The 20,699-nt window shown below is 46.5% G+C and overlaps 2 protein-coding genes across 6 annotated transcripts in view; one reads left to right on the top strand and one right to left on the bottom strand.

Annotated features, from left to right (window-relative positions):
* The window catches only part of DNAAF2 (dynein axonemal assembly factor 2), a 35,133-nt gene extending 24,529 nt beyond the window's left edge, over positions 1–10,604 (top strand). Inside the window, exons 2-4 of one of the 5 annotated variants that reach the window (XM_067554722.1) lie at positions 379–525; positions 1,741–1,819; positions 2,796–3,321. In XM_067554722.1, coding sequence (XP_067410823.1) covers positions 379–525; positions 1,741–1,819; positions 2,796–2,815 — 246 coding nt within the window. In that variant the 3' untranslated portion in view covers positions 2,816–3,321. Of the gene's footprint in view, positions 1–378; positions 526–1,562; positions 1,820–2,795; positions 3,322–7,893 lie in introns of those variants that run through there. The other 4 variants (XM_067554721.1, XM_067554723.1, XM_067554724.1 and 1 more) reach the window with 4 other exon arrangements.
* Positions 10,605–10,728: 124 nt separating this feature from the next.
* Positions 10,729–13,100, bottom strand: MGAT2 (alpha-1,6-mannosyl-glycoprotein 2-beta-N-acetylglucosaminyltransferase). Its single transcript, XM_067554728.1, has one exon. It carries the CDS (start codon positions 12,741–12,743, stop codon positions 11,421–11,423), a length of 1,323 nt encoding a protein of 440 aa, XP_067410829.1. The 5' UTR covers positions 12,744–13,100; the 3' UTR covers positions 10,729–11,420.
* Between the last annotated feature and the right edge of the window lie 7,599 nt (positions 13,101–20,699).

The following is a 20,699-nucleotide window of genomic DNA, read 5'->3' as shown; positions in this document are numbered from 1 at the left end:
ACACACATTCCCTGTATGGCCCTGAGGAAGTCACATGGGCTGCAGCTGTGTGCTGATTGGGCCCTGGGTTGAGAACCACTGCTTTAAACCATTACCTTTTGTGTGAGGCAGAGAGATATTTTATACTTAAATCATTTAAACAGTTTTCTTCATATTCATCTCTCTGCTTCTGAATGCCTCATTTAAAATGTATTGAACCAGAGAAACAGAAATTGTTTTCACAGGCCGTGTGGGTGTCTCAGCTGTATATTCAGAATCAGAATTTTGTGTGTGTATAATATATATATTTATTTATTTTAGTGGGTTGCTGGGTCCAAAAACACTGGCACATAATGTGAAAAGAACATAAAAACGTGTAACTTCTTTTTTTGTCTTTAGGAAAGGTTGTTTGTCAGTGAAGAAAATGTTGATGAATTTCTGGACAATGTCTTGTGCCCTTCATTCCTCAAACAGTCGACATTGGAAAGCCAACCATTAATTGAAGTACTTGATGTTACTGAGGACAAAAGTCAAATCAGATTAAAGGTAAAGATCTGTTTAACAGTAGTACATTGGATTGACTGCTGATTGTTTTATGGCACTTCTGTAGTTTAATAAGAATATGTGAAACCTCCCTCAAATGGAGTCATTCCTGCTTTGTTTGGATACTATTGAAAAGAATGTATAGGAAATGATTTTTACATCAGTTTTTGGAATGGCCGATTTACTTTAAGCTCCGTTTAACTTGAATGGTGAAGTGGAACTACATACAGTTCTGGCTTGGCAACAGTTTTATTGGGATGCCACTGAAACATTGTGTTGTCTCATGCATAAATACCTATATATTCAATCCCTCATTCATATTAGAACAAAAATAGTCACAGATTTACATCTCAATAGAATTCAAGGGATACAGATACACTGTATCTGTGTGACCAGTCATAGGTCTGGTGTACACTGACAATGTGGGTTGGCGGAATGTGGCTTCCGTCGACCACATAAAGTATGCCTCTCCACTGGTATGTCAGTTCTGCTGACCTAACTCATGGTAAAATTCGACTTAATAAAACCACCTCCACAAGTGGGATAGCACTGAAGTCGAATTGTATGGTCGAATGAGCGTCAGTGTAGGCAGAGCGCCATGTAAATCAATGTCTTTGGCCTCCGGGAGGTATTCCATAATGCTTTGTTGTGACCGCTCTGGACATTCACACTCTGCTGCACCGTGATCACGTAAACAGGAAACAGCCCCTCCCCTCAAGCTCCAGGAAATTCTGAATTCCCATTTCCTGTTAAGTCAGTATGGAGAGAGCCTGCCAGCACAACTGATCATGGTGACTGCATTCTCCAGCCTGGAGCCGACCTGAGGTCTTGGATCTCATCGGTCTGTGGGGCGAAAAGTCTGTTCTGGCTCAGCTCCAAGCCAGCAAAAGAAATTTGGATATCTACGAGAAGATATCTCACAGCATGTTGGAGGAGGGGCACTACAGGGATGCACAGCAGTGCTGCGTAAAGATCAGAGCTGAGGCAGGCATATCAGAAAACTCGGGAAGCTAACAGTCTTTCTGGTTCGTCACCTAAAGATGCCACTTTTATAAAGAGCTGCATGCGATTCTTGGCGGAAACACAACCACTATGCCACCACACAGTGTAGATACCTCGGGGGAATCTGAGGCCAGGATGAATGAAGACGAGTCTGTAGATGAGGATGATGAGAACAGGGTGCAAACAAGTGGCGTATCCCTTCTCCCTGAAAGCCAGGAGCTGTTTGCTACACAGGAGCAGCCCAGCTGGACGCAGGAAACCGTGACTGACCAGGTTGCTGGGGAAGGCACGTCTGGTGAGTATGTCCTGCAAATTGCATTTCTTTGGATATATCCCCAGTCCAGAATTTTGTACCAGAGGAAAAAAATGATGTATGTAGTGGTAAGGCTGTGCTTCCTCGTAGTTGGTGTGCTTAAGCATTGGTTTCACCCCAGAAAAGATTATTTATGTGCACAGGGATGCTCCAAGAATACCCCATGGATATCTCTAGGAAGCTTTCATGTAGGTACTCTGCAATCCTTTGCAGAAGGTTTCTTGGGACGGCAGCCTTATTTCTTCCACCACAATAGGACACTTACCCTTGCAACTCTGTATTAATTGTCCAGGCATCATCATGGAACACAGAATAGCCGCATAAGGGCCAGGCCTGTAGCCACATGCTTGCAGCAAATCCTCCCTTTTTGCCTGTGTGTGACCCTCAGCAGACTGATATCACTCATGGTTACCTAGGGAAGATGGCACACATTTACATTACCTGCCCAAGACAGTTTTTTTAAGGTGTGTGTTATTCCGCAGCTGGGGATGGTTTCTTGGTTCAGCACACTGCAAGTCCCTAAGCAGGATGTTATTGCTCTGGGTCTCGGGAATCTGTAAACAGATACCCGTTTTTTTTTCCTCCAGAGACAGTTAACCCCTACCCACCCCACACCCTTTCTGCCAACTCTTAAAAGCCTGATTTACAGAGGACAAGGGGAGCCCAAAATCCATGCTGCTCTGAGAAGCATGGACTTGTGCAGCATGTGCACCAGGGATTTCCCTAAAATAAATGCACTAGCCCCTTACTTATCATGGCTGGAATCGCACTCCGGCCCCTGCAATAGTTAGAGAATGGTATGCGGTTCTAGCCTTCTCTTGGGAATGTTCAGGGGAGTTATTTTTACATTGTAACATTGCTTTTTGTCCATGGGACGAGTTAACAATGGGTACTTTCTGCTTTGCTTCCCTTACAGTGGACAACGTGGCTTTCAACATACTGTCTTATACTCCTGCAGAGAGCACCTGTCGCAGATAAGGCGGCGAAAAAAAACAACTTGGGATGACATGTTCAATGAGATCATGAACGCCTCTGTGGCTGCTGAGACAGCGCTAAGAGCATGGAGGATTTCATTATCAGACAAACTGGACATGGACAACAGGAGTATGAGCGTTCAACACAAGATGAGATGCTGCGTATAATGCGTGATCAGTCAGATATGTTGAGGTGTCTGGTTGAGCTTCAGGAAGCTCAGCGGCAGGAGAGACTCCCTCTGCAGCCCCTGCAAAACTCAGCTAACGCATTCTTTCCTAGTCCCCACCCCCAAACGGTCTAGGAGGAGGCTGAGCAGGGTGCAGTACATGCTCCTCTTGTTGCCGGTTGAGGGGAGCAGAAAAAAAGTGATTGATTGCCCCTTTAAGGAGTGGGAATGTATGATTCTTTCTTGTGTGCACAGCCAAACTGGGCTCTGTATCCCTCTCAGCGCCCAGACTATGCATGCAGAATGTTATCTTCCTTTTCCCGCCTGAGAAAGATGAATAAAATAGTACTGCTTTACAATTCATTACAGTTTGTTTATTGATAAGAAGGGAATAAAGTGAGGGACAGGGAAAACTGTATTGGTGGGGGATGGATAGGGGATGCAAAGCACAACACAGATAAGCGGTGCACATTACTGTTGTGTCTCGTTGCAAAAGTGGTTTTTCAATGCTTCCCTGAGGCGCAGCGCTCCACGATTGGCTCTCAGTATTGCAGCTGCTCAAATTTGGCAGCCAGCCTATCTATCTCCACAACCCAACCCAACAGGAACTTCTATGGAGCACACAGCAAGCAGAGATAACTATTGGGATGTTTCTTTCACTGAGGTCTAACCTAGTAAGTGAACTGCGCCAGCGTGCTTTTAAATGTCCAAATGCACATTCCACCACCATTCTGCACATGCTGAGCCTATTATTGAAATGCTCCTTCTCGCTGTCCAGGTGCCCGGTGAAGGGCTTCATTAGCCAGGGGACCAAGGGATAGGCAGGATCACTATTGGCATTTCAACATTGCCAATATTTATATTTTGGTCAGGGAAGAAAGTGCCTGCCTGCATCTTTTTGAACAGACCTAGGTTCCTAAAGAGGCGCATGTCATGCACCTTTTCAGACCACTCCACACTGATGTTGGTGAAGCATCCCTTGTGATCCACAAGGGCCTGCAACACCATTGAGAAGTATCCCTTTCGATTTATGTAGTGTTTGGCAAGGTGGTCCAGTGCTAAGATAGGGATGTGTGTGCCACAGTTCCCCCCACAGTTAGGAAACCCCATTGTGGAAAAACCTTTCACTATGTTCTCCTTGTTTCCCAAATTCACTACCCTTCTTAGCAGAAGTCTATTAATGGCACGGCACACTTGTATCACAGCTGCTCCCACGGTGGATTTATTGACTCTGAATTGATTCCCAACTGACTGGTAGTAGTCTGGCGTTGCTAGCTTCCACAAAGCGATGGCCACTCTCTTTTCTACTGTCAGAGCAGGTCTCAAGCAAGTATTCATGCATTTCAGGTCTGGGGAGAGTTCTCCGCAAAGTTCCAAGAAAGTGGCCTTTCGCATACAAAAGTTCTGCAGCCACTGCTCATCATCCCACACCTTCGTAACTATGTGATCCCACCAGTCACTGCTTGTTTCCTGGAACCAGAAGCGGCGCTCCATCTGCTGCAGATGGTGCGGGACAGCCTGCAGCAAACGGGAATTGTTTCATTCTGTGGCTTGTAGCAAGGCGGCTTCAGTAACATTGCAATTTTCAGCACTGCGGCTCCTGTCTCGCCCCTGAAAATACTGCAGAATGAGTCGTGAGGTGTTTGTGATGCTCATAATAGTTTAGAGCTGAGTAGGCTCCATTCCTCTCAAGCAATGGCGTGTGCACGGCAGAGAGCAAAGGGTTTGAAAAAATGACGCGAAAAGACGATCGTCTGTTTATTTGGACTGGGACAAGAAGAGAAGGGGGAGGGAAGCCCTTCCCAAATGCCCCTGCGGGTAGTTGCACTGTGGGATAGCTACCCATGGTGCACTGCTTTGATTGCTGACTTAAGCGTGGATGGTGAGGATGCAATCCCCCAATGCAACGAGCATGGCGTGACCATGCTCATTTGAATTCTGCAGCTCGGCGAGTGAAGGTTGATTTAAATTAAATAGACTTCACTCCGCAGTGGTGTAGACATACCCGATGATAGTGCTTCCAGTTCACAACCACTTAACTGTGCTGGTGTCTACACTCTCCAGACATACCAGAGGTAGAGAGTTAGTTGGAATAGAACTTTTCAGACTTTCCAACTTTTCTTTAAGGTTGTGATCAATATGAATAAATGAAGAATCCATGATCCTCCATATACACAAGTTTGACTAAGGTTTAGGAGCCCTGTGGATGTAGCATACTGCATTGGGGGGGTCAGGTACCTCTGAATTAAAATCTTTCATGCTTTCAGATGCAGCTGGAGACAGAAGCCCCACAGTACCCAAAATTTGTACTTTGGAATGTGGAGGTCATAGACAAGGGAGCCTTAGGGAGAGCTGGAGGACAGAAATCTTGTAATTTTGTGGATTGCACTGAGGAGAAGGATGGGCTATGCTGGGATGAGCAGGGAGAGGTCGCAGCGTAACGGAGAAGTGGAACTGTTTGAAAAGTTGGTCTGGATAACAATCCAACCTTTTTCTATTTGTGACCTAAACCAAGCCTTTGAATCTGCTGAGGTTTCCCCGTCATTTAGGGCATGCTTGTGTGTGAATAGAGTGTTCTCGTATACGGAAAAGCAATGCGATCTAGAGGATTAACATGGAGTCATGGGAGGTAGGACTTCGTGAATTCTAATCCCAGCACTGCCATTCATGTGGTGTCAACTAACGGACTCTTCTTCCTCAGTTTTCTCATCGGTTCAAAGGACATATAATGCAGCCTACCTGAGGGGCATAGTAAACTTAAGTATCTCCATTTTACCAAATATGAAACAGCGGCACAGAGGTTAAGTAACTTGCCAGAAGTCATACAGGAAACATGAGGCAGTGTCAGGAACAGGAAATCGAATTCTCCTGGCTTCTACTGTCCTGCCTTAACCATAAGACTATCCTTTCTCCCCTCTTCAGTATCTAAATTACACAGAGATATAGCCACATTTATAAACCAAAAAATTGTAATTACGTCTTAGCTCTTTACAATAATTGAAAAAATTTGGAAAACTTTCTGCTTTTTCAGCTTAATTTTGGCGTAGTAACTTTCACTCTTTCCCATCTCTAGTGAACATTTCCCCTCTTGTTTGTATGAATTTTCCAGTGTAACAGACAAGAGCACAACATTTTAAAGATAGGAAAATGTGATCATAAACCCACAAAAACCGATGGTGATTTGGGCAGCCATAGCATCACTTAAAACTTTTTGAAATACATATTTTAAGTTGACAGTGTCTAGGTTCCATCTACAGCTGTATATTGCAGCTCTAGCCAACACTTCAATGCTAAGAAAAAAAAACAAAGTTCAGAAGTGGAATTTTGACTTTGATGCTAAAGTAACTGAGTAAAGAACTTCAGGGCTAGTTGCTCCACTATTCTTTCACTCGACTCTTCTTTCAGTCAATTATGCTTAAACTATTTATTAGACTAAGAATTTTTCCAAATTTCACTTTGTACCACACTGTGTTGTCGCCTCATTTGTATTTACATATATTTGCATCTCTGAGTTAGCTATGTTAAATATTATTTTGTCCCTCATTTTTGTAATTTATTCAATATGTAGTCATAGTTTAAGATGCATGTTTTGTTATGTGCACATATCACAAGAAGATATATAGCCTTTTGCACTTTGTTTTGTTTGAATCTAGCCATAGATGCAGGTACTCTACAGTAGTGCGGCGGGCCTAAATTGTGTGGCAAGGCTCCCTGATTAGTGATATTGATTTACATGGTGCATTGACATTTGTAATGTCAATAACAAGGTTCTAGTTAAATAAATAGTCACTGCAGTAATCCCTAAACTTGCTATTAATTTCAACAATTTGGTTTTATATTTTTTTCAATTTTACATCACCCTTAGTTTTCAGCATGCTGCAGAGTTGTGAAGTTCTAATATATAACTGCATTTCTAATCCATGAGTTACATTGTAGAAGTCTTTGGAGGAAAGCTGGAGATTTTGGACACTGGTTAAACAGATTTGGCTTTTGGCACCCAGGAAATGTGGGGTGGGGGGGAGAGGGCAGGAAGTTTGGGGTTTTGGTATGCAAGAGGTGGGTGAAGCTTTCGTCACTGGTAAAGAAATACATCGTTTCTTGTTGACAGAGTGACAGTAACTCATTTGGGGTACAGGGAATAGAACAGGGTAGGTTTGGAAGGCTGACAAATCTTGAAATTGCTAGTTCCCAGGGCTAGGCACTTCCTTTGACAACACTGAGCCAACTCTGTTGCAGCCAGCCCCACCCTTTCTATTCGCTAACAATGAATACATTATATAAAAGCTTCTGCTGAAATAACCAACAGCAAAAAAGTGAATGTTGATCTAGGAGATTCAAATCGTCCTGCAGTTTCAGAGTTCTCTCAAGTGAGATGTACAGGAGCAGTTCTCTGACGTTGTTTTATGCACACTCAAGAAGACAACACTGCATTAGTTAGACTTTTCACAACTGCCAGGGACATAATTTTCACAACCCTCTGGACTAGAAACATTTCCTCAAATGAAAGTTTATATTCTGGGGTCAATTTTGCAGCCATGGATTTGAGGGAAATGCAAGGCTGCGTATAACCCACGTGTGATCATTTGTTCTTTCTTCCACTATAAACTGTTGTACATCATGACCAAGTGGAAGCTGTCCAGCAACTCTTTCCAAAACTGAGTAAAACCTTGTGGTAGCAAACAACCTCTGTGTAATCCATTCCCACATGCATTTTGATTACAGTATTGGGAAACACTGAGCCGTTATGATTTAGCTTTCTGTAAGCACAGACTAACAGATTGCAGATCTTAGAGAAATAAATGCATTCTGAGTTATTCAGTGTTTAGGCATGCCTTTGACAGCATTTTTGTATGTTCAGTCACCCTTAAGTGTTAGGGTATCAAAGAACAATTAATTTCCTGTTTTTTCTCAACAGTTACTGGAGGTTACACATTGTGAACTTGGTGAAAAAGAACAAACAGTTAACAATTCAGGAAGAGATCAAGTTGAAAAAGAAAATGGAAACCACTTCAAAACAAATATAGAAGCTAACCATACTGCAGCTGATACAGTTGGAGAGCATGGTACGGAAACTGACATGACTTCTGGATCTTTTACTACTGCTAAAACAATAGAATGTATTTCAGGCCATTGTTTGCAGCTTGAACCTGTTGACACTAGTTTAGCAACTTCTGGGAAATCTCAGATAAGTGATCCCCAGTTAGAACTTGCTTTCACAACAGGCAAAAGTGCCACGTCCTCAGATTGTGAAAAGCAAGAAATAGTTCATTTGGAAGAGCAGGCAAAAACAACAGGGGATGAAGAGGTCATATCTTCAAAGCCAGCAGACAAGAACCAACATAGTTTGAACTATAGAGCAGTTTCTCCCATTTTAAAGGAAATTAATTTGCAAGATGGAAGTATGCAAATTGTTAGAGACCACACAACGCACTGTGCATTAATTTTTCAAAATTCTTTGTTGTATGAGCTGGATTAAGTTAGGTCAGTTGGATTTTAATTGTAATAGTCAGTTTATCTGCACTTCAGGCTTCTTTTCTTTTGACATCTCTGTTTTCCATGCAATGGTTTATTTAGGTCTGAATTTGAGTCTGACACCTTCTGTAAATGATTTGTTTTGTTTACAAATCAACTTATTTTAAATATACACACTACTTTAATTTTGATTTTTACAAGCTTTGAACTTTGTTTAAAATAAATATTTTCAAACAAAATGTTCATTTGAGTTGAAATTAAAACGTATGAACAGTAACAATGGGTTAGTTTCCCTTCAAGAACTTTGACTCAGATCTTGATTAGTTGAATAATTTCTCTAATGCATTGAAGTTATATATACATTTGTGTTGTACTGTGTGTTTTTTTTAATACCTCTCTCTCCAGAACTGCTGTCTTTGTACAACTTAATGACAAACACCACCCATCATTTGAAATAAATATTTACGAATCCTCATTTTGTGATGATTATATGGTTAGACTGTTGGATTGATTTTTGGCAAACAGAATTTTTCATTCCCTGGAGAAGCCCACTTTTTAAGTAGCCTCCTTAAAATAAATATATTTATACTGCTATCTTATCCTACTATTTTCCTTCAGATATGCAGTATCTAAATACACCAGTAAAACCATGTTTAACTAATTTGTTTCTTTGATATAAAAACCTTCATTTCCCAACATCTCTGCATTTATGCATGTATAGTCCTAAACATATTTACATTTTAGGATGGAGTCAATTTGTCTAAATTATTCTACCACTCAAAATACATTTCCTATGTTTAAGTATGCTGCATGTTGGATTGCATGGCAGTAGAAAAGCAATAAACAAGAACACTTTCTAAGCTTTGATATCAAACTTACAGATCCCTTTTGTCACCTTCAAAAGAACTGTTTCTTTATAAACTAATTGTTGTACTTGCTGGAAAAAAGGTACTTCTGAACAAAATTAGGTTAAATTCAATTTACAATTCAAATCTACCATGAGATTAGAGTTGCTTACATGGCCGTGCCAAGCACAAGTACTTCTTGTGGCTGCATATACTTAACATAGCAAGTACTGAATTTTATTGTTTGTGACAACTCTAAAATGTATATGCTGTATTGGTCCCAGGATATTAGAGATCCAAGGTGACTAAAGTAATAACTCTTATTGGACTAACTTCCTGTTGGTGAGAGAGACAAGCTTTTGAGTTTACAGAGAGCTCTTCAAGTCAGACCAGACAAGCTTGTGTCTCTCACCAACAGCAAGTTGGTCCAATAAAAGTTATTACCACATCTCATTCACTTTGCTCAACTCTAAAATGACACTTAAATTACCCAAGAAAACAATTTGTTGGCACACATTCTATTTTAGAAACAAAGTAATTAACATCCACATATTGAGATGGCTTCATAAAAGTTGTTTCCTCTCCTGTGAATACACTTAAGCAATTTATTCACATCCCATAAAGTAGGAGAGAAAAGGCATAAAGTTTTGTTGAAAGTTACGTATTATCTATCAGCAAGCAAGTTAAGCAGTTTCACCGAGCAATAATTATTTTTAAATAGGCCCAACAGACCCGCTATTATCCTGATACAAATGGAGCAGTTTTCTTCAGCCTTAATGTAACAGATGTATTAACATTTACCCAATTACTACATTTTTATTAATGCGTCTAAGTCATCCAGCTACCTGAAAGTACATTTAGACTGACTTGTCACCCAATTTTTTCAAGTTTCGTTTGTATGGGTTATGTGCATTAACTGATGTTTATCCAGCCAGCTGTAACATATGTTCCTCCTCTGTACTTTGTCTGTTCAGTGAAATCTATTCAAAGCTTATTCCACAAAACTTCAACTAGTATTGATGTTTGTTATGCTTCAATGTTAAGTGACATTAAAACAAATGGATCACTAGTGAGAATAGGCTAATAAATAAATGTTTCACTTTAACAAATGGCATTGTTTTGAATTGTTTCTAGCTTTCAGCTCCAATTCAGCATCTGTTTCCATTAGACAACAGTATGTTTGTTTTTTGTTACATGGCTGACTAATTTGAAGGCTAAATGTTCGGAATACTTTCTTCCAAAGGAGGTAATATTATGTTTCTCTATTTTAACTCAATTACTGCATTTTTAATGAAGTTACATGTACACTCTTTGAATGGGTAATAATGGCATTGGATGTGTTTTAAACCCTCTTTGTATGAGAAAAACTGAATTTTGTCATAGCAAGAAAGATTTAAACCAAACTAATAGTTTTGCAGAATCAAGGACTTCCATGGTATTACAAATGTGAATTTTATTTCGGCAGAACTAAAAAAAATTGTATATTTCTACATTAAAGTGAATGCAATGATTTGTACCTCTTCATATAATCAAATACATAGCAAATAAAATAGAATGCTCTTGCAGATATGCACCAAATCTCAAGCAAGCCTAATAAAATAGTACAAGACTGTGGAATGCTGAATGATTTTACTTAGTCACTGAGAATGAGAAATCAACAAGAACATTATTTAAAGCAGTACAGGGCTGTTGGAGAACCAGCTAGAGTTGACTCAAGCTTATTCCACCCAACCCTTACTATTCTCATGGCAGTACACTGAATGTCATGGAGTTGCTCATTTCAAAATGTATTTTACACAGAGTTTAAGAGGTTCTGAAAGTGAAAAGCCCTATAATGTAATTTAAGATGCATTTTAATGTTTATCCTTTTCAGTAAACACAAAATAATGGACACTTCCTGGATCTGGGCTTAAATTTTGTTTTACATCTGATCCCAGCAATAGAGCCTGTCCCATTTAAAAAATTTAACTGGGAAACATGAAAGATTACTATTTTGGACACCTTTTACAAGAATATTTATTCATATTAAAGCAGAAACCAATCCAGAAACCCTTGTATACACCTGTTCGTCCATAAGACAGCATGGAATAATTCAAAAGAGAAAGGCTGTTATGCGGGTTGATTTTCACTGCAGTTTGGGATAACTTTTACAGAGTTCATGGTCTCTAATATCTCCCCACCCTCCATTTTTCACATGGGGGGACAGAGGTGCCATGGAGTACCTTTTACTGATGCTCATTGTTTCAGGAAACAGGTACTGTTGGTTGTTGTTTAAGAGCGAGTCGATTTTGGCACTGTGGGTGGATGGTCTGCAGGGTTTCCTGTGGTGCATGCCACAATCCCCTGTATGAAAAACCCTGGGGATTTCGGGTACTAGCACTTTCCAGAACTTTGGAAGACAAGAGATAGTCAAGTGCTGCAGCGTCCAGTCCCAGTTGTAATCATCGTAGGTGCAGAAGGCATCTGTGCACTTGATCAGTTGCTGGTACGTGTCTCTGCTGAAGGCCATGCCCATGTTGTGCTCGGTGGATTTCCACGTCTTCATCTCCACCTTGTCGGCTCTGCCCGAGAAGCCGCCCCGCACGACGTTGTAGCTGCCCAGGGAGAGGACCTGGCAGTCCGGGCACTCCTGCTGCTTTAGCGCCCAGAGCTGCTTGAGGACGTGGTAGAAGTCGGGGGCCAGGTAGTGATCCTCTTCCAGGAAGAGCACCAGCCCGGTGTGCTCCCGCAGCGCCCGGAGCCGCTCCCAGACGAAGTGCAGCTTCCACCACCAGTGGTGCTTGGTCTGGGAGAACTTGGCCTCGCGGTAGTGGCCGAAGGAGTCCGGGTACTCGGCGTTGATGCAGCCCAGGCGCAGCGCCGCCTTCTTGTCGATGTCGCGGGGGCAGTCGCGGGGGTCGTGGCCCGGGAACTCGCGGGGGTAGAGCTGGCTGCTGAAGGGGAAGAAGATCTGCAGCACCTGGCAGAAGTCCACCTGCTCGGCCAGCCGGTTCAGCTCCTCCGACCACAGGTCGTGGCTCAGCACCAGCAGCGCCTGCTCCACGCCGGCCGCCCGGCGCAGCGAGTCCAGCAGCAGCCGCAGGTGCTCGGCCCGCTCGTGCACCTGCACCACCAGCACCAGCTCGCCGGGCGGCCGGCGGGGGAAGCGCGCCAGGTTGCGCACGGGCTGGTCGAAGTTGAGCTGGTAGAAGAGCGAGCGGTAGCTCAGCGTCCGGTTGTCCGGCCCGGCCTGGGGCTGCAGCGGCGGCGGCGGGGCCGAGGCGTTGGCGGCCCGGCGGCTGGCGGTGGAGGCCAGCTCGGCCGCCCGGCTGGCGGTGCGCGGCTCGGCGGGGTCCCGCGCGGGCGGAGGTTTGCGCGGGCGGCCGTGGCTGCCCCAGAGCACCAGGCCGCAGGCGGCCAGCAGCAGCGCCAGCAGCAGCACCTTGCGCTTGTAGATGCGGAGCCGCATGGTCCCTTCCCGGGGCGGCCGGCGCCGGCAGGGCGGAAGCGGGGGGCCTGCCGCTCGGCCCCGCCCCTAGCTCATGGCGGGCGCGGCGCTCCCCGCTCGCCCCAGGCGGCGGCACGACCGAGCCCGGAAAGGGGAGGAGACGCCCGCGGCCGCCGCCCCTCCGGCATCAGCGCCGCGGAGCGCGAGGGCGCCCGGCCCGCGGCGCGCGCATGGCTCTGGCGACGACGGCGGCCCCTCGCGGGCGGCCCGGCGCTGAGGGAAGAAGAGCCCGAGCGCGAGCCGGGCCGAGCCGACACCAACTGTCACCCCAGCGGCCGCCCGACGTCCGGGCCGCGCCCCGCCCCCAGCCCGGGACACGTCCCCGGACCCCATAGGACGCCCGCCGCACGCGGGCCCGCCCCATTGGCGAACGTCGCTGTCACTCGCTCCGCCCCGCCCCTTCCGGCACCCACTTCCGGTCCCCGGCCTGAGGGGCGGAGCTCGGCTACTAAGGCTCCCTCCGGCGGGCGATGACTGAGCTCGGCGGCGAGCCCGAGGGGCGGGTCATGCGGTGTGAGGAGACCGGGGGCGGCCGGGGGGGACCCTGCGGGAGCCGGCCGGAGCCGTGTCACTGTGTCAACGCCCAGCACGTACCGGGCTCGGGGCCGCGGGGAAGGGACGGACGGACGGACGGACCCCGCACAGCCTCTGCCCGCGGCGGGCCGAGTGGGGAGCCGCGGTTCGGCCGCCGGCACTGGCGAGAGTCGGGAGCCGGGGAGCGCGTAGCGGTGCGGGCAGGTCAGTGTCTGGAGCCGGGCTGGGCCCGCCGCTGTCACCACAACACACCACAACACCACAACACACAACACCACTACACACCAACACACACACAGGGCGGGCGACAAGCGGGGGAGGGCCGCCGCTCTGCTGTGCGAGCCCGCCCCTGCCTGCTTCCCAGTCCGCCTGCCCCGTCCTGCTCGGTCACTCTGCCCGGGGCAGATATCGGTGACCAGACAGACACGGGGCGCGCAGGGGGGCTGGGGTGATCGCACCGACTGCTGGGGCTGAGAGAGACACGCTGACACCGCGGTGCGCTGCTCCGAGCTGAAGACGCGCTCTGTGTAAATTCAAACCGGGTCTTGCTCATCAAGAGGAGCTGCTCCGATACCCACTATGAATGACCTCACCCACGGGGCCAGACTGCCCCCACCCCCCGCACAGAGCGATAACAGAGCCGCACCTCTGCCATGGCAAAGGTGGAGTTGCTTTCTGTGTAAACAGCATAATCCGTTCTAAAGTCCACATCCTGGGTTGGATTGTCTTGGGCTTTGCTGTGCCTCCTGTGATGGTGGAATAGGGCTGGGGGTCCAACTATGGGGTGATTTGAGCAAGAGGTTCCCACGACAACCTTCCTTAAAACAATCAGCTATTAATAACAATCCCCTTTTTTTGGTTTTTTTGCACACTCTTCAGGCTTTCACTAAGTCTAGCACTTCCCAGACTGACGGGTCACAACATTTCTCAGCTAGAGCACAGCCCCCCACTACCCTTTGGAGAAATAATATTGAAAAATGTATTATGACTTAAGATTGTAAGTCTGGGTCAGCACAAGCTAAACTAATGCACCAGAAAGAGTGAAGTGCGTGTGTGCAGCAAAACAAGGGCGCTGCCGAAACTAGAGGGTTTCCATGCAGGCTGTTGTCACAATAACTGGGTGGCGGATGGTAACACAATGTAGTAATTGAACTTGAGTGACGCCTGTGCATTCAATGTAAGACACACTCTCTGTAGTTTTCAGAAAATCTGTTATGCATATTCCTTGCTCTCTGTCTGCAGAGTGCAGGGGCTCTTCGTGGAAGTTTTGACCCAAATCCAAGACTTCTGTCTGAACAGTGTTTTTAAAAATGCTCTAAAATCCAACTGCAGACTCTGATTTTACCATAGAAGTAGTGCCAAGGAAACGGATGTTAAACAAAGGAAAGATGATAGACTATTAGGCAGTTAGGCTAATGTAATGACAATTTTCCTGAACAACAGAACTGAGCGTAATCAGAGGAAAGAAAGTCACTGACACAGCCCCACTAGCGTAAGCTGCATGTAGATTTTCAGATTTCAGGGAAAATGGGAGAATCACAGCAGGGTGGGAGCTTTGTCCCTTTGGCAGCCTTCACCCCTTATAGGTTCTCTAGCACAGCATACCTGTGGACAACAACCCTTATTGGGCTACAGGATCATCCAAGCATCATGTTTGAAAACCCAGTTGGATGACTACTGCATTCACAAAGATCTGGTGTTCCAGAGAGGTAGTTTCTCTATGGTATCTCATTGAATAAGGGATTGTTCTCGGGGAGCTCAGAAGTGCTGACAGAGCAGAACCCTGAGGAAGGGGGTATTGAGTATGTTCCCCTCCACTCCAGTGACAAATTTGGGGGCAGGGGAAAGTAGAGCCATCTGTGTCCTTCTCTACAAATAATCCCCACAATTCCTCCACAGGGCTCTACTAGGCCACGAAAGGAGCACTTAGAGGCCCCCCCCTTCCCTCCTGTATGCTACCTCCAGCAGTGGGGAAGGAGCACCAGGCTTCCCGCACCCCCACATACATACTGCTGTTTCTCAGGGAAAAGGGAGATCAGAGCAGGAGAGAAAAAAAGTGGGGCGAGCTTGCAGTGAGGGATAGTGGGGGCTTCAGCTATACTTCCCCCAACCTCCACTCTCCATTTCTGTCCCCCCTTCAAACTATGACCCCACAGTGCTGAGAGCTGGACGGGCAGGTGGGAACTAACATATTCAGTGTATAGTACATGCTGAGGTAGGGTGAGGAGCTGAGAATAGCTTTGTATGCTTGTTGCAGGGCCCAGGTATACAAAGCAGAGACCCAAGTGCCAATTTCACTCCTCATGTTTGACACATGGCCCTGAGAGTGCACTTGGGAGCTGGGAACAGGCATGTGCAAAACACACAGGCCTGGGCTACACCTAAAACTTAGGGCACCCTAGCTACGTCACTCGGGGGTGTGAAATGCACGTCCCTGTGAGACGTAGGGCATGGCTACAATAGAGCAGCACAGCTATGACCCTGCAGCTGTGCTGCTGTAGGGAAGATGTCCCTTCCTTCATCGATGGAAGGGATTTTTTCACTGCTGTAGTTAATCCACCTGTCTTGCAGGCAGTAGCTAGGCTGATGGAAAAATTTTCTATCACCCTAGCTGCGTCTGAGATAGGTTGACTTCACTATGGCATTTGGGGCATGAAATTTTTCACAGCCCGGGATGACATAGCTAGATCAATCTAAGGCCATGTCTACACTAACACTTATGTCAGCAAAACTTTTGTTGCTTAGCCGTATGAAAAAACACACACCCTGAGCGATGTTAAGTTTGCTGGCATAAGCACTTGTGTACACAGCGCTGTGTCAGCAGGAGAACGTAGCTACTGCCGCATGTTGAGGTGGTTTTATGTCGACGGGAGAGCTCTCTACCCTTGGCATAACACGGCTACACAAGCACTCTGACAGCAGCAGAGCTATATTGGTACAGCTGTGCCACTGTAAGCTTGTAAGCGTAGACAGGGCCTAATTTTTAGATGTAGACCAGAACATAGATGCTGACCTAAGCCCTAGTATAGAAGCCACTAAGTCAATGGACCTTTTCCATTGCAGCACCAAGTGCATCTGCTACAGGGCCATAGCTGCAGCTGTGCCACTGTAGTTAGACATAGTCAGTGTTCAGAACAGGGGAAGGAGCTGAGAACAGGCATACTCTGTGCACATAATAGGCCCACAGTTGCTGTAACTGCTGGAGTTTGGGGCTGGAGGGAATGAGAACACCCAGTGAGATGATTGGAGGAGTTCACACTGCTCAGACCTATTGTTTCAGGCTGCATTAATCTCCCTATGGCTTCTCATTCAGCTGAAGAGCACATTGAGATGAATGGGCCACTTCACATCTCTGAGTCTCCTGTACTGCCAAGAGCTATCTGAAGACAGGAAGGGGATCTGGAAATGCTGCCGGAGAGGGCTAATCCTGCAGGGGACGGTGGGGCAACAAGAGGGGGGCTGAGAAAGACACATCAATTTTCTTCTAGGTGCTTAAAGTTACTCTTACCTACATGAAATAAAGGTTTTGAAATACTATGAAATAATCCATGTCTGTGTTTTCCCTCTGTACCCTGGCCACAGCGACACACACACAAACTTCCACAGCAGGAATTATCACCATTTGACTATAACAAAGTTCATAGGAAGGGGAAGAGCCACTTACCACCCATGTGGCATCCTTTACCTAGCCTCAGTTCACCTGCCACCCCTGTGATAACCATACCTCCCTAACTTAAGAAGAGCTGTTATTTGTAGAGATGGTTTCTGTTTAAAACACTAGGAAATTCAGCAAAACCAAACCTCTCTAGTTAATGCAGAGTTAAGCTTGCCTAGTGGTGTCTCCTGCCCTTCCAGAACAGTAAGTTCAGCTGCATTCAGATCTCTGGAACCAGGAAATGCAGTTAATGTCCTGCATCCCACTCACAACTCTGCTGTCTTTGAGCCATGCCTCAGCCCGCTCAACACACTAGCACACTACCCTGGCAGGAAAGCTCTTTGCTGCAGTTAGCCTGGGCGTGCGGCACCCACACTGCAAAGCCCTACCCTAGTCACCACATATTCCCTGCTGCTGCACTCCCCCAACTTCTGGAGCATATCTGAGGCTGTTTTGCACTGCAGTAGGAGACACTTTCATTTTTTCCTGCTGAATTATGGGAGAACCTGGATGTCCTGCACACAGGAGGGATTGGGGGAAGGCACTGGAGGACAGTTGGCACTTGAGTGGTTTAACCTGCATCCTCACTGCGAAGTGTATCGTTTACTAGCCCAAGTGAAAGCAGAACCCAAGCTCCAATCCACACACACAGCTGGACCAGCTATCCCAGGCTGAAAGCATCACTTAACCCAGCTGAGAGCTGTTTGTAGGTGGACAGGAAGGGGTTTAGGGGCAATACTCAGGCAAGGCCCTGGGCTAACTATGCCCTGAAGATGTACTCCAGATGCTGCAGAACACTCAAATCCAGAGTACAGCACAATGACACTTCAGAGTCCTTGGGATCTACTTTCTGGGGCATCCCCACTTGTTGAACCATTCCCAGCTCTGGGGGCAGGGGACACAGTTCAGGTTGCGTTGCAGAGGTGGTGTGTACTTTAGCTCTGTATTTCTAGGTTTTCAGGGGTCTGAGTTCAGCAGAGCTTGGCATTTTGGAAGGACGTGAGACACACAGGGCCACCTCAATTCTGCCTTAATGGAGTTTTCTGTTGGCAAATTCATGTGGAACTCAGTACCAGCAAGCAGTACTGAATGCCCCTGTTTGCCCTTCACCAGATTGTATTGCTGTGTTATACAGGAGATTTTATTCAATGGAAAGAGACTTCACTTTTTTAAACAAAGATCAGGCCCAAGGCAGCAATTCAAACCCTCCCTGCTGAGGGGCAGGGCATAGCTGGAATCACCCTGACCTGTCTAGGTACATTCCTCACTCTTTTTCTCTGCTGCTATTTGGTTATTGTGTTTTATGACACCCATTCCCCACACCCTCCTCCTAACCCAAAATGCAGCGTTTAGCAATTCCCTTGCCCTCTCAGTTTCCCAAGGGTTCCTATCACCACTATGCTTTCCTCAGTTTTCCCACGCTCTCTCCATTCCAGTGGCCACCGAATCTTCTGATCCTGCCTGGTAGGAGATCACCTCAGGCATTCTCATTGTCGAGAGGAAAAGCACAGCACCCACCTGTCCTGTTACATAAGCCATATAACACAATGTCCCACATTAGTATTGCATCATATTGTCCAGTACAGCATATTACAATTCATTATATGTCCTTATTAGCCATAAATAAACATAGCAGCTGCTTGAGAGTTCTCAGTTAATGAGATGCTCTATGACACCATACAGCTGAATACTAAACTTGGAAATCACACTGTTAAATTCATCTGCAATTATCAGAATGCACTCGGGCTGAAAGCAAGGGTAATAGGAAACCTGGGAAGGAATTTGCAAGGATATGCCTGAAGTATTTCATGCCTGGTCTATACTCAGGCATCAATCTAGTTGTGCACCTGTCTACACCATTGTTTGTCTCCAGCTGACATAAGCTCCCTGTTACAGCAGCACAATAACACCATCTCCCTAAACAACACAGAGCCATGGTCAGATCTACTTAGATCAATGCAGTATGGGTACAGACGCTGCATCACTGTGTCAACCCTAACCATCCTCCAGCAGCTGTCCCACAATGCCCGTCTCCACGACAGTGGCTGCTTCAGTCATAGTCTAGAATTCTACTGCCACACTCCTCTCTGCCTTTGTCAAATCCCTTGCATATTTTATTGTGTGCATAGTGGGGACACACACAGCTGCATGCAGTGATGCATGCCTGCCTGGAGCATGCAAGATATCGCCTCCCCACAGCCTGAGTGGATCCAAGAGGCTGTGCAAGCATAGCTACAGAACAGCCACAGAAATACAGACATCGATGGACAGATTAAACAGGAGATGCTGAAATGGGGGTACAAGGAGGCGCAGCAATGCTGTATGCAAGCCAATGAATTTTGCCAAGGATACCAGAAGGTGAGGGAGGGCAGCAAGCAATCTGGTGCTGCTCCGCAGACCTGCCATTTTTACAACAAACTGCATGCCATACTTGGCAGTGACCCCACCAGAATCCCGCAGATGACTGTGAACACTTCACAGGAGCCAGAGGCAGAGTCCCCTGCTGTGAAAAGCAAGGAAGAGGACAACGAACTGGCAGCGAACTCAAATAATGCCACAAGCCAGCTGCTTGAAACTCCACTGAATCACCCCACTCCCACCAGCAGAGCACAGCTGAGACCACTGATGAAGGGGAAGGGAGCTCAGGCAAGCGTGTACATGCATTTTTCCTTATCTTTTGTTTGTTTGTTTTCCTTTTCATTGCCCAAAACCTCACTACTCTCCCTCCCTTCCTCTGCTGCCAATCTTTCCCCCATCCCATCGGTGCGTGTACAGAACAAAGCCATTGACTTTGGATTGCTTACTTTACTAGTATAATGTTAGAGAATAAAAGGATAGGGAACAAATTCAAAAGGATTAGCAGGGCAATCGGATTACACAGTGCCCATCACAGCAGCGTCCTGTGCTTGGGCAGAGGTAGAACAAACAGAGGGAGATGTGGTGTCTGCTTTTCAGTTCTTTGGTTTGCCAGGCGAGCAGGGAAGGCCGTCTGGGGTAGTTTGTTTATCTGACTAGACGTAAGCAGGGTCTGAATGGACTCTCCCAGCGGAGCGGCCTGTGTGTGGGGGTGGAAGAGGAATCAGGGCCACACTCTATTTGCATGAGCACACCCACCCTGCCTAGATGTTCAGCATGACAGGACTGCTTTGCCCAAATCATCCCTGTGGCTGGGGTTGGCTTACAAATCACTTCCTTGTTCCCCTTGAGCAAAGGGCAGCACAACTGTTCTGATGGAAGGGTCACTCAGCTGAACAGAAAGGGCTAAGGAGAGGCTTGAATGCCAGAGCCCTTTGAAGGTGGTTAGGAGGTGTGTGGACAGGTATTCCCGGCTGGAAGTAGAGCCCAGCCATGGTTTAACGTCCCCCTCCCACTGTTCAAAGATAGAGCTCATTAAGATTCCATTAGGAGTTTTTGTTTTGTGAAGTGTTCACGGGAAAGGAACGTGTTGTGGCTGACTGCCACTGGCAGAAGGGTCACCTAGGGATGTCCCTCTTTTATCCTCTTGAAAGATCTTGATGAAACTTTCATGGAGCTACTCTGCAATCCTCTCCTGCCGATCTCTAGGGATGGCAGCCTTTCTTCCTTCCACTGCAATATAAGCCTTCCCCACAGCACTCTGTGATGAATTCAGCTGGCACCAATCAGGCTAGCAACATATAGGCCCAGACCAGCTGGCACAGAGACATCAGTAGCAGCTGGGATCTCTGTCAGCAGCCTGTCACCCTCAG

The sequence above is a fragment of the Emydura macquarii genome, unplaced genomic scaffold (genome assembly GCF_026122565.2).
Source record: "Emydura macquarii macquarii isolate MOO-44397 ecotype Brisbane River unplaced genomic scaffold, CSIRO-AGI_Emac_v2 contig_1551, whole genome shotgun sequence".
Lineage (NCBI taxonomy): Eukaryota > Metazoa > Chordata > Testudines > Chelidae > Emydura > Emydura macquarii.
The sequence above is the reverse complement of the archived record's forward strand: the minus strand, read 5'-3'. Positions and strand labels throughout refer to the sequence as shown.

What these genes read in the sequence shown, in the direction of transcription:
- MGAT2 (XM_067554728.1), bottom strand. Translation starts at nt 12,743, where the DNA reads ATGCGGCTCCGCATCTACAAGCGCAAGGTGCTGCTGCTGGCGCTGCTG.